We start from the raw sequence: 14,171 nt of genomic DNA on the forward strand, positions 1-14,171 counted from the left end.
CATGACCTCATGACCTATAGTTGAACATGTGAACTGGCTGCATTGAGGAGGGTGTGTGTGTGTGATTGCTGTTCTTATGTTTACTGATTGTTTGCCTGTGCTGACCAATCACTTTCACTCACACACATGCATGCCATCTTTCAATGCGCGTGTACAAATGCCTCCCTGATGGTTTCCACCCTGCATCCTGGTACCTAGAATTTAGATCCTATTTGATTCAATGGGATGGGACTTCCTCCAGAGTAAAACGTCCATAGAATCCATCTGAAGGGGCACAGCTAATGAAGAGAGCATCCCAGGGCTGTGATCCTATACAAACGTACTAGAGGGTAAGTCGTAATTGAACTCATTTGGACTTCTGAGTAGACATGCATAGGATTGTGCTGTAGGGGTTGCAAAAAAAACCCTTTGTGAGCTTCCCTGGGAGCAAGCTGCATTGGGCATAGTAGGATTTACTTCTGAGAAAATGCATGTGGCACAAATGCCCTTCTTCCCTCTTCTTTTCTCCTACGCACATAAGAGTCTGCTGTATCAGGCCAAGGGCTCAGTTCGTCCAGCATCCTGTTCTCATAGTGGCCAACCAGAACTAGCAGCGGGTAGAACATAGCCAATATGACTAGTAGCCTACCCTACCTCACAGGGTTGTTGTAGGGATTAAATGAGGAGGTAGAGAATTATGCATGCCAGCTTGAGCTCCTTGCAGGAAAAGGTGCAACATAAATGCAATAAATAAACAGACCATTGTTAGTTTTCTTGTCCTCCGCTTCCTGCATTCACTGCCCCCTTTGTTCTAGCTTCCCTGGGTGGTCTGCCACTTGGCCACACCAGACTGTCCCCTTATCCCTAAAGAAAATAGCCCCAAAGTATTCCTCTCTCCAGAGGAAGTAGCAGGTGATGAATGAAACCTGATGCTAATGACAGCATCAGGATTGGCAGGAACTAGCTGTTTATTTTGATGCTTTAGATGCATGGACACCCTAAATTGGCAAGTTTATACATACATACCGCAACCTTACCCAACCAGGTATCTTTCAGGTGTTTTGGACTATAACTCCCATAAGTAGTCCAAAACATCAGAAAGGGGTCTGAACTGGCAGCGATTGACCAGGAAAGAGATATTGGAATGGTAATGGATAGCTTTAAGGATGATGTCAACCCAGTATGTGGCAGCTGCAAAAAAAGATGAATTCTCTGTTAGGGGTAAGTAGGAGACACTGTTGGAGGGAAAAACACACCTGCCAGGGATTCTGCTATGAGAATCTATGGTGCAATTGCCTGTGGAATATTGTATTCAGTTGTATTGCATCCTCAAAAAGGATATTGTAGAGCTGGTAAAGGTTCAGAAAAGGGAAACCAACGTAATCAAAGGCATGGAGAAAAGGTTACAACATTTGGGGCTTTTTCGTTTAGAAAAGAAGGTAAGGATGGGATTTTCCTACCGTGTGATGGTCATCAGCTTGGATAGTTTTAAAAGGGCGATGGGCAGACTTGTAAAGGATAAGGCTGTCCATGGCTGTTACTTAGGATATCTGTGCAGTACCTCCAGTATCAGAGGAAGTATACCACTGAGTGTCAGTAGCTGGGAAGCAGAAGTGGGGAGAATTGTGCTGTTTCTCTCATGTCTTGCTTTGGAGGCTTCCCATAGGCATCTGGTTGGTACCTGTGAAAACAGGTTTCTGGGTGAGATGGGCCTTTGGTCTGATCACACAGGGTTCTTTATAACGTTCATTTATTTATTTTATTTGCAGGTATAGATTACTTTTTACCACCAAAGTGATCCAAAAACCGTTGTCCTTGCATTCTGCCAGATGTTGTTAGATTCCAACTCCTCCCTCAGCCTCTTCCAGCGTTGCCAAGATTGCCACAATCGCTACATCAGCGCAAGGGAGTAAGACCTATTGCAGGCTGTGGGGCTCACTTTTGGGGGACAAATATGCACAGGATTGTTCTGTAAGGCTGCCATCTTTTTCATATATTCCCTAGAACTGGGTGGTCCGAGGCATGCAGCCCTCGAGGCATTTTTTGGCTGCCCTCAGCAACATTTCACACACACACACAGACAGCCTTTCCAAAGCTGGGTAAGCGACAGGGTCCTAGAGCCCTCCCTGCCTCTTAAAATCTAGTTACCATAATGCTTTCCCAGCTTACCTGGCTTTGGGAAGGCAGCAGGAGGGGAGGCGGGGCGAGAGCAGATTTTGACCTCGCTCCCCACAACGCAACAAGGCAATGTGCAGCCCGCAGGTTCCGTGTTGAAGTATTCTTGCAGCCCACTTGATATGAAAAGTTGGACTATCCTGTGCTAGAAGCAAGCTGCACAGGATCAAGCTGTAGGTCACTGAAATGGAAAAACAGTTTGGCAGTTTTGGTTAAGGAAGGCCGGACTATGGCAGCAATCTGTGTCATGTGTGGGGAGCCTTTGGCCCTCCAGAAGTTACTGAAGGACAACTCTCCTAATTCCTGGCCATTGACCGTGCTTGCTGGGGCAGTTGGGAGCATAAGAGCACCATTTCCTTTCTTATCCTGTATTAGCAATGTGCATACTGGGCACAATTGTGCTATTTAACCCATACATTATATTTATATTTCTTGCTGCTGCTGCTATATTGGGGTGAGGTGCTGTTGCTGCTAATTCTGGAGACCTTGCCTTGTGTCAGAGTAAATCAATTGTCCATCCTATGAAATCAGAAGCAAGCACCATTTGAGTTCACCTTGGCTTACTCCCAGAAAGCTATGCAGACCATTGCAGTCATTGATTGCATGGCTGATCAGGAACCAACCCTGATCTTCCCAAACAGCTGTGAACATGCGAACTGTTCCATCTCTTTTTACTAGTTCAGTACAGTATTCTGGGACTGTCAGCTGAACCTAATAAACTGGGTGTTACGCTATTATCCATGGGGGAGTTTGGTGGGGGTTGTGTTGCATCTAACGCTAGCTCTCCTTAAAGTAGACTCATTGAAATTAATGCATTCTGGTGTTGTTGTTGGTTTTGGTTTTGGCATTTCATTGCTCACATCCTTACATCCCCTCCTGAGCCTTCCCCATGCTGATATCCTTTAAATGTTTTGGATTACTTATGAGAGTTACGTATGTGTGTAAACTTGCCAATTTATTATGTCATTCATGCATCTAATGAAGTTGAGTGTGGTTCATGAAGCTTATGCCATAATAAATTGGATCGTCTTTAAGGTGCCACAACACTCTGTCCTTTGTAGCACAAAGCACATTTTGCAGCTCAAAGAATTCTAGGAATTGCTGTTTGCCAAGGGTGCTAGGAGCTGTTACTCTGTGAGGTAACTACTGTTTCCAGGTTTCTTTGGGGGGAAGCAACATCTTAAATGTCTTTAAATGTGTTGTGTGTTTGCAACCTGTGCTGTTTTTGCAGAACCCTGTTCTTTAACTACCCAGGAAAAAATTGGAGTCGATGGGAAATGGGCAGAAGTGGGATGAAAGGGATAGCTCCAGATTAGATGCAATAAAGGACAGCAGTACAATATCTTTTTAACGGTTGTACGGAGGAGGAGGAGGAATTTCAGTATTGCCTACTTATCTTATCGTGTCAGGATGCTCTGCAAGTGCCTGTGAACCTTAACGTAAGATCTTCAGCCAACTGAAAAGCAAACTTCAGCTTTCAATAAGAAAAGCAAACAACCTTGCAGAGAAGTCTAGGTTGTGCCCTAGGTTTGGACAAATATTGAATTCTGAAGGGGGGTGCCTTAAAAGGATTGTGGGGTTCTCCAAGGTTAAGAGGGATTTGCACAAAGCACCCCGAGTTGAAGCAGAAAGCCCTCCTCACCCCCCCCCAATGTTTGGAGGACTCAGATTTTTTAAAAAACACTGCACTGTATTTGTTAAAAAGCGAAACTAATGTGTGTGGAGGGCGGGAGATGTCCTCTGTGATTGACAGGTCTCGTTTGCAATCACAGGGAATGATTTTACCAGGACTCTCCAATCCCTGTGCTCTGAGGGAGGGAAATTGATGGAAGTAAATATAGCCTTGATTCACGTGGTTTCCTTTGCTCTTTTGCAGATTTTGTCTCTTAGGAATAGGAAGGAACGTTAGCAGAGTTCTGCTGGCACATAGACTTTTCTTAATTAATTTCCTTTGCTTACCAGCTTCCAATTCTCTGCTTCCAAATCCTCACTGTTCTTTTGCTCCTTTCGAATCTGTTGTGCCTTTTCCCCCCTGAGTTGGATCATTCCAATTCCTCCTCACACCCATTAGAGTTCTCCTTTTTCACATTCCTCTTGCTGTTGTGGTGTTTACCTGAGTTTGAGCCCTTATCTGTGCTATACATTTAAACTTCACAAAGAATCCTGGGGATTGTAGTTTGTTGCAAGTTGTTAGGAGACACCCCCCCCACAACCTTGGAACTACATTTCCCAGAGTTCCCTGGGAAGAGTGATTGGCTGCTAAATCACTGGGAATTGTCACTTGTGTGAGAGGAATGATTCTCAGGACCCCTAACAAACTAGCTTCCAGAATTATTTGGGGGGAAGCTATGACCATTGTAAGAGGAATGATACTGCATTGAATGTACTGTGCAGAATGGGTTGTGTGTTAAGTGTTGCTGATCGTTTCTTATTACTAGGCAGGTCAGAGTATCTCCTTCTCCCTTAGAGTTTGCTCTAAGTTTAGTGTGTGCTATATAGTCTTTTAGTGATTTCGCTTTATTTTATAATTAGTTATACAAAAACCTATTATTTATTTTTAAACAAGTTCAACGTGTGTGCATGTGGTCCATCAGTGATGATGATATCACGCCTCTGAAAAATGTCTCGGAGCTCCTACCCACCCCCCACGCCACCCGCCTGCTTTACTGGTTATGACTATTCATGAAGCACTGCTGAAGATAACACAAACAGAATTGCACTGAAAAAAGGGGGTGGGAGTTGTCTGTGCACTTTCATAGCTCTAAGTGCTGTTGGACTCCAACTCCCATCATCCCACATCATCCTGGCATCTCCAGGTAGCACTAGGGGAAACCCCTGCCTGACACCCTAGAGAGAGCTGCTACCAGTCAGTGTGGACAATATTAAGCAAAAAGGACTGGTTGTCTCAGTACAAGGCAACTTGCTATGTTCCTGTACCTACCTGCCTTCCTCTTCCCAGTTTATTCAAGAGAAGCTGACAGGTGGTGCGTTTTTTTAAAGCTCCCTTGAAAACTATTCCATGCACTGAAAATAATGGCCTGTGGTTGCCATGGGGCCCAGCTTTCAACTCACCATTCAGGGGGCAGAGGCAGCAACTGCAAAGTGAAAGAGGGAGGCTGATGGCTTCGCCCCACCCACTGCAGTGAAGGTGATGGGGATGGTTGGGATGAGAGAGAGCTTTGAAGCCCATGTTATTCAACAGTCTTCCAAGGTACTTTTCTTGGCATGAAACGATCCTCTTCGGCAACTCAAGCTGGAAAAATACCAGGAGACTTTTAAATGTTTGGTGCTGATGCCTAAGAATTTTGATAATATCTCTATGCGTGCTCTGGGCAAGAGCCTAACATTTTTTTGATGTTGGCTCCTGAAAGCTGGGCTCTGGTCCCAAGGCCTTTTCATTCCTCACCCTTCCACCCCAAGCCATAAGGCTGAGCAAAAATGCCGCCTCCTCCAATCGTGGCAAATAGGGGAGAGCATTTCAGATGATTTGGGGTGAAGGATTATTTGCACGGTTTGAAGGGAAGAGTTCAGTGAGTGGCAGTAACAGTGGCCTTTTCTTTAGTAAAGTTGAGTTTGCCAGCACCCTGCAAGCCCTTGGAACGATGTGATGTTGTAACGTTGGGGTGTTTGCATGTTACATTTAGCGATGGTTCAACATCCAAACCCATGTACACAAATACACTTGTATAGTTATTCACATGTTACCTTCAATGTGTGCACAGTCCGCATACGCAATAGCTGAGCAACGCATGTACACTGTCTCACACAAACACCTGTGCATTATACCTGTGTTCAGTGTAACGTGTGAACAATTTTATATAGCATCATTCCAGAAGCGTTGGGAGTGAGGAAAGGAGAGAAAGTGATAGTGGCCACCATTTAGTCATTCAGGTTGGTACATGTAGTTCTTCTACCCCCCCCCCACCTATTTTATCCCCACAAGAACCCTGTCAGGTAGATTAGGCTGAGAGATTGTGGCTTGCCCAAGGTCACTTGCTGAGTTTCATGGCTGAGTGGAGATTTAAACTCTGGTCTCCCAAGTCCTAATCTCGCACACTGGTGTGGCAGGAGAAGATGGCAAACATGGCAGGAAGACAATCTGTTATATTTTGGGAATGGTTCATGTTCATGTTAGCTGCATTCTTTTCTACTTTCTGGACCTCCCAGGATCATATTAGAAAGTAGTTGTGTTCTGTGTTATAAATCAGGCATTGCTAAGAGTTGCTTTCCAATTTATTTCTTATCCACACAAAAATTGGTGCGACACGAGCAAATTTTTAATTTGAAAGTGTGGCCTGGGGGGGGGGGTTGAGAACCACTACTCTACCCCTTAACAAACTACAGTTCCCAGGATTCTCCAGAGGAGGGGAGGCATGTGTTTTAAATTTATGGCGTAAATATGACTTCAGTCTCCTTTTGTTTTTTGACAGGCAACTAACTGTCATGGGTTTATTTATAAGGGTGTGATTTAATTTCCCTGAAACCAGCCCCTATTTCTGCTCTTCACCCAGTTTCTATTTCTCAGCTGAAAACATCCAGTTCAGCCCTCATTATCAGTGCTGGGCATATTCTGCAATAGTTAAGTTCTGAATTTGCTACTGGGTGCAGCTTTCAGCACCTAAAACATCTAATCTTTTACTCAATTTATAACAAACAAATAAACAGGTTTATTGCCCTCATGGTTATAGACATGGGCTTGCAAGTGTGCAAGCGATTCCTGCTGAAATCTTGAGAGTCGAGGGTGGGAGTAGCAGCAAGCCGGATTTCCAGTAGTTGGGAGATAGGGCTTTCACAGGAAAGGGAAATGAGGTGAGGGGTGGGGAGAGAAGTTGATGGGTGGGGTGGGGTGGGGGGATGAATGGGAGAATAGAGACAGCCATGCCTGTGTGTATGTTCAACGCTGGAGACTGTTGTCCTTCGCTGTGCATCTGTAGCCTAGAGCACATACATCTTGTTATATCAAAACTCATCTCTGCAGTGGAAGGTTGATAGTGGTGGTGGGAACTCAGATAAAGAGCCCTGGGGGCCATGCATGGTTATCTATACAGCTATGATGATTCTGGTATTACTCCAGCCAGGCTCTTGCAGGAATAGTTAAATTTTATTGCAATAAAAGAATCTGAGCAATTGAGTCTCACAGCCATGGAGAATAACAACCTGCAGCCCAGCTCAGGCAGATCCATTCAGCTGAGTGTTAAGAGTCCCATGGCCAGAATCTAGCAAGGAAAAGCCAGATCGTGCTAATTATTGCATTTATAGCTCAGCTTTTGTCCAAGGCTGGCACACATAGGTTCTCCCCCTCCCCGTTTGTATCCTCACAACACCCCTTAGGGATTGGTTAGACTGAGAGACAATGACTGGCTCATGGTCACCCAGGGAGCCACATGGCTAAGTGTGGATTTGAGTCTCTCAACTCCTAGTTCACCACTTTAAAACCACTACACCACACTGGCTGTAAACATCCTGGCTTTGGTTCTTGCAAAAGCAGTAGGGTCTTGCTGCTGTTAGCTTGCAAGCTGTTTTGAGTGAGGAAAGATGGAAGCTGCCTTATTCCAAGACAGACCATTGTCTACCTGGCCCAGGTATGGTTTACTCCTTGTCTGGGGAAACCTGTGACCCTCCAGGTGCGATTGGACTACAAAACCCATCTTCCATTATTGGGAGTAAAGCAGCACTGTTTTCAGTAAGCTAGCGGAACCCATTGGGAAGTAATAGACAGAAAGGTAATCTATTCTTCCCTCGCTATAGTTCTCTCAGGCTTTAGTCCTTTCCTGCTTTTTCTTCAGTGTTAGTGTTGGACCTGGGTTGTGGTGGTGGTTTTGTCATTGTTGTTGTTAACTTTCATGCTACCGAAAAGCCACTTCTGGAAATCTAGAGGAATTTAAGTGGAAGTTTAGTGCTTGTTCCCACTTTATTTTTTTTCATGGGGTACGAGTGGAATCCATTTGCAACCCTGTTAACTTGGCAAATCTCAGGAGTTTTGCATTGTAGTTCCATGTGACAGAATTTAGGGCAGTATCCCAGGATACAGTTCTTTCCTGCTGTTCAGAATTTAGTGTGACATGGTGGTGTATTGATCAAAAAGCCAGAGTACCATAATGCAACAAAGTACTGCAGTATAAAAGGAATGTTAAAAACTGGGACAGAAGAGCTAGCATTGTAACCAGCAAACGTAGCACAGTAACCCACATATCTGAAAGCAGCCTAAATTAGCAGGTCTCCAGGGTCTTGGTCAAAGGAAGGTGTTTCCTGTTTCCCACTACCAGATCCCCTTAGGTCAGATCCACACCATGGAGCATTCATTTGGGTGCTGGGAACTGTAGCTCAGCGAGGTCTTAACAAACTACAGCTCCCAGAATTCTTTTGGAGGGAGCCATGGATGTTGTAGTGGTGTAAGAGAACTTGAAATGGATGGTGTGGATGTAACCTTACCTGAAGATTCCAGGGCTTGAACATGGGACCTTCTGCATGCAAACTTTCTACTCCACAGCAACTGACATCCTTGAGCTTGAAATTAATACTAAAAATGGAACCGTCACATTTTAGAAGCAATGCTTGTTTACTTTCATTTTAAAGAATGTATGTCCCACCCCATATCCTTAGTGATCTCGGGGAAGGTAACAGCAGTTTAAAATACACTAAGCAATAAAAGTGAAATATTTAAGAATTAAGAATCTTGGCTATGTCGCTCCTTACACAGCACACACATGCACAGCCAATTCAGAAGGCCGGACTGAAGAACAAAGTCTTCAGCTGGTGCTGAACGAGCAGCCTCAAGGCCCAGGCAGTACTATTTGGAAAGATGCATTCCTTCAGATATCCAGATCCTTAGCCATTTAGCGTTTTAAACTTGGAACTAAGACTCTGAACTGGGCCTGATGAGAACTGTTCTTATATGCTTTTCTGCAGACATTCCCATTAATACTTTGGCCACTGCATTTTGCAGTGTCCATGAGCAGTCCCCAAAGGCCACCCCACATGGAATGAATTGCAGTAATCCAACTGATAGGTAAATTGTGCACTGATCTTTATGACCAGGCATTCTCTTCCCAGGAGTGGCTCTAGCTGGTGAAAAGGCCAGAGCTGGAAAAAGGCACTTCATACCACTAATGCCACCTGGGCCCTAGCTACAGAGGAAAATCTAGGACAACCCTCAGGCTATGTACCTGGTCCTTCAGCGGGCATGCAACCCTCTCTAGAACAAGCTCTCTTTCTCTGTTTCATCAACCCAGGAACTACCAATCTGCAGTATCTCTAACTTATCTAGGATTTATTTAGCTTCAGTGTTTTGGCCTTCCTCCATCTCATTATTGCCTCCAGACACAAACTTTACCAGGTGGCAAGGAGAAACAGAGCTGAATGTCATTTGCATATTGACATAGTTTTCTTCTATGTGTTGTAATTGTGTATCCAGCCTGACTTAAGACAGACAAAACCTGAAGTTATATACTGTTCTTGTTCAGGTTATACAGTATTATCATTTTCTTTTCTCTCTGGACTTTGTCTGAAATATTTAAATGACTCTGCCAGCAAGGGCCTTTGGTCCTTCTCATCTCATTGTTCTACAGTGAGATGATGGCTTGACATGCCAGCCAGTCTATAAGGGTTTCCCAAACAGCATCCATCTGTTTTTTGGACTACAACTCCCATCATGCCTAGCCAGCAGGACTGGTGGTCAGGGATGATGGGGACTGTAGTCCAAAAACAGCTGGAGAACCCACATTTGGGAACCCTGTAAAACTGATGCTTGCAAGAAGCAACAGGAGATGGCTTTATTGATTGTTGCTGCACTTGGCTTGGCTCCTTGGCTGGCCACTTTTCAGTTGTAGACTTACAGGATCAGCCCAAAGATCTAACAAGATGATTTAAAATATAGCACGAACTACGTCTTCCTTCGGTGCTGAAGAGCTCAGAATATCCTTCAGAACTGTCAGAAAGGAACCATATGTTACAGTGCATCTCTGTTTCTCCCTGTGATGCTGTTGATGATGGTAGCTAAAGTGGGTGCAGCAATGAACACAATTATTTTTTTACTTTACCTAGTTGGCCAGTTTCTACATTCTCCTCTCTGTCCTTCATTCAGGCAAGGAATAGGCATGATCAGAATTCAAGGAAACCTTTTAGCCATGCAAAGTTGCTCAAGGACTCCTCCTTGAACAATATCAGAGATGGGTGCGGCCTAGGGCCAGATAAAGAGGCCTGATGTGGCCCTCTAGGCCCAAAGATTATAAACCCCTGCTTTATAATCTGCAACCAGCAGCCCTTGAGCCAAATCTGCCTTCTAAAGAGATTCTCCTGGTTCCTCAGCCTCCAGCCCTAAGGCGTGTTTGGAAGGAGTAGCAGCTGTGGAAAGCCTCCTTTGCAAGAGGAGAGGGGAGCCAGGCCCACCACCAGGGGGAGGGGAAAGCCCTAAAGAGATTATCCTTCTGATCTTCGAGCCATTTTCCTAAAGGTGTGTGAAGTCGAGTAAAGGAAGAATTCCAAAACAAGGTCCCACTTGGCCTACAAGTCTGTGTGCAAACACAGGCTCATTCTCTCTTTTCCCAGGGCCTTGTCGATAGGAAGGAAGGAGGGACAGGCCTGCGACAATGGGCCAGCGGGAGTTGACTCAAACAGCCAATTCCTGGTGATTTCCTCTCCCTGCTGAGGGGGCCAGAGAAAGTGGGAAAAGGAAGTTCAGCCGAGGAGGACTGGAGGCAGGAGGATCGCTAGGAACAAAAGGGGCAGCTTCCTGAACTATTTCCAGCCCTGGCATGGCAGGGCAATCCGCCTGAAGAAGCAGCCGCCTTGCAGATTTCGCCTTGCTGCCGATTTCAGAACTGGACTAGGCCGAAAGACAGCAGGGGTGGGTGGGTGTCTGTTGCACAGACCAGGGTGCTGTGAAGGCATCTGCGCGTGGTGTGGATGCCCCGGTGTGCGCTTTGACACCGCTGGTGCTGCGTGTGGGACCCCAGCGCTCATGGAGAGGGCAGGATCCTTGCTTATGTCCTTGCACAGAGCAGGTAAGTAATGCCGGTGGGTGGAAGGGGGTGTCAACGGGAAGGAGCTTTGATGTGCATGGAGCAAGGTGTTGAGTCTTCTAACCTCACTAAATGCAGGGATGGCAGCACCTGCTACCAAGGGTGTTGCTAGCTTTGCGCTACAGTTGCTATGAATTTGCACCCAGTAGGAAGCTATAGAAGCCCCTTTATTGTTGGCATCCTTCTGTCTTGAGAGACAATGGAGTGTACCTCCGAGGGTGAAGTCAAACCACTGTGAGAGCAGTACCAAAGTGACTTCTCTGGGGCGCAATCCTGGGCAGTGTGTTTGGAGGTCCTGGGCTGCCCAGATGACAATTAGACCCTGCTCCCAGACTAGGTCACAGATGTGTGTTGGGTAAGAGGGGCTGGGTGAAATGACAAGATACACAGCAATCTTCCAAGGCTTTGTTTTGGACACAACTGCAACACAACAGTGTATTAGGTACAAAGGAAGCTGGCTTCTACCCCATCAGGCCATTGGTCTATATCTAGCTCAATAATGTCTCCACTGACTGGCAGCAGCTCTCTGGAGTTTCAGACAAGAGTTTTTCCCAGCCCTGCTTTGAGATGGCAGGAATTGAACCTTAGACTTCCTTCATGCGAAACCGGTGCTTTAACATTTGAGCTATAGTACTTCTCTTTTATTAAGCACATGTGGTAATTTGTGGGTGCAGGTGCAAATTTAGGAAAAAATTACTGTAATTGAACTAGAAATACTGTACATCTTCCATGAGTGGGTAACCAATTGACCTGTGTTCTTGCTCAGTCTGTAATCCAAGTGTAAGGTCACTGCTCTCCCTTATTATGGCTCATTATTTTTAGACTGAGCTTCGACTGGATAGTCCTTAAAATAGAGGACTGTCCTCTGCAAATAAGACACATGGCATGCTAATACTGTAGAGAGAGAAAACTAATGGGATGTTATTAGTACAAGTCTCTTATTTGGTGGGGAAAGGGGGCAAGAGATTTGTGTCTTCCCCAGGCACGCAACTTTTTGCATGCATATCTGGTACTCATACATCAACAGTGGCACAAATGCACAAGCTTGTCTGCTTTGTATCCTTTCTCATGCAACAGCAAAATGGGATCTACGAAGCTGCCTTTGTTTTTCTTAAAAAAAATAATTAAGTTGTTTTCTTATCTATCAGTATTGGGCAGGGACAGGAAAGGTGGGTGGGAACAATTTGATAGACTGGAATCCCTGACAACATCTTCTCTTTTTGTGCAAGAGGACAGAGTAAGATAGGTTGTTTGAAAGATGAGATTATGGGTTTGCAAGGCTAATCAGTGCTGAAGGGGATTTCAGAAAGGAGAGGTGGGTTTTCATGCTTAACTTTTTTCACCAGGGTAGGGGACCTCAGGCTCAGGGCCAAATGGTGCCCCCCCTTTCTTCCCTGCCCTCAGGATTCTCCCCAGGGCATGCTTTAGGCTTCTTTTAAGTGCTTTTTGCCTAACCGGCCTTGAACTAATGCCTCTGGCTTGTCTAGATGGAGGATGGAGAGGTAATGGGGTGGGGAGGAGGTTTTAGAAACCTCTGACTTCTTGTGTTGCTGCAATGTACCCTACTAAACAAAGGTAAGAGTAATCCTCAGTGTTATATCTACTTTGCCTCTGGCCCTGCCCAACCCTTACAAATGGCCATATGCCCTCATGAAGCAATGCAACCCTCAAGCTAAAAAGGGTACCTCCCCGGATTGTATAGTTATTTCTGAAGAATCTTTCCAAGTATATAGGTTGAACAGGTTTGGTGGTGGTGGTGTAACCTGGCACATATGAAGCTGCCTTGTTTATTAAGTGACACCGCTGGGCCATCTTGCCCGGTGGCGTCTGCTGTGGTAGCAGCTTTCTCGGCTGTCTGTCAGGAGCCCTGCTCTTCACCTGCTACCTGATCTGTTTTTAATGGAGAGTTGCTAGGGATTGAACCTAGGATCTTCTTCATGCAAAGCACACACTCTGCTACTATAAGGTTCAAATGCAGCGGAGACAGCATCAACCCCTCTCAAGTGCTTTCCCCATCCATTTCCTCAAAATGTAAAATGCTTCTTTCTCTTTGCCCAGCAGCAGAAACTGTTCAACCTGTTATTCCTAGACTCAGTTTTGCAGGTACAGGTGTGCACCCTCAGGTAATTTTTTTTAAGGGCTGTTGCTAGGTTAAGGAAATCTCAGTTTGGTTATAGGTATGAGCTAATAAAGGGACGCGGGTGGTGCTGTGGGTTAAACCACAGAGCCTAGGGCTTGCCGATCAGAAGGTTGGCGGTTCGAATCCCCGTGAGGGGGTGAGCTCCCATTGCTCGGTCCCTGCTCCTGCCAACCTAGCAGTTCGAAAGCATGCAGTGCAAGTAGATAAGTAGGTACTGCTCCGGCGGGAAGGTAAACGGCGTTTCCGTGGGCTGCTCTGGTTCGCCAGAAGCGGCTTAGTCATGCTGGCCACATGACCTGGAAAAACTGTCTGCGGACAAATGCTGGCTCCCTCGGCCAGTAAAGCGAGATAAGCGCTGCAACCCCAGAGTCATCCGCGACTTGACCCTAACGGTCAGGGGTTCCTTTACCTATGAGCCAATAAAGCAGTTAATTGTTTCAGCCATGTTCAGACCTCCACATAAACATCAAGTAGTTAAAAATGTGGGTGGGGTCTCTCTCTCTCTCTCTCTCTCTCTCTCTCTCTCTCTCTCTCTCACACACACACACACACACACACACACACAAAAAAAAAAGCCCCATCGCCAATGATCCCATACACATCAGCGCAGCTTGCTCAGCTCCTGGCCTTTCCATGTTCAGTGGGACGGCCAGGTCTCCAGGGGGCATTTACTGGCATCCACCTGCCAAAGTGCAGAGAATTCTATGCACATTCAAGTGAATGCAGCTAAAAGGCCCACACAAACTTTCTGTGCTCTACATGTGAAAATCAGGGCTGCTATGCACAGGAACCGACATACACAGATTTTTTTTTGGGGGGGGGGTTGTGTGTGCACCCCTACCCCTATCCCCACCTTT

At 45.7% G+C, this 14,171-nt stretch overlaps 2 protein-coding genes across 2 annotated transcripts in view; one reads left to right on the forward strand and one right to left on the reverse strand.

Annotated features, from left to right (window-relative positions):
- Window positions 1-14,171, forward strand: part of NHSL2 (NHS like 2) — a 118,987-nt gene that overhangs the window by 56,397 nt on the left and 48,419 nt on the right. The window lies entirely within an intron of this gene.
- Window positions 1,201-10,315, reverse strand: LOC310698076 (uncharacterized protein). Its single transcript, XM_083484832.1, has 5 exons — window positions 10,194-10,315; window positions 8,587-8,674; window positions 5,227-5,407; window positions 2,149-2,335; window positions 1,201-1,660 (listed from the first exon to the last, which is right to left on the reverse strand). Exons 1-5 carry the CDS (start codon window positions 10,250-10,252, stop codon window positions 1,573-1,575), a joined length of 603 nt encoding a protein of 200 aa, XP_083340958.1. The 5' UTR covers window positions 10,253-10,315; the 3' UTR covers window positions 1,201-1,572.

This window comes from Podarcis liolepis (assembly GCF_965112155.1).
Source record: "Podarcis liolepis genome assembly, chromosome: Z".
Taxonomy (NCBI): Eukaryota; Metazoa; Chordata; class Lepidosauria; order Squamata; family Lacertidae; genus Podarcis; species Podarcis liolepis.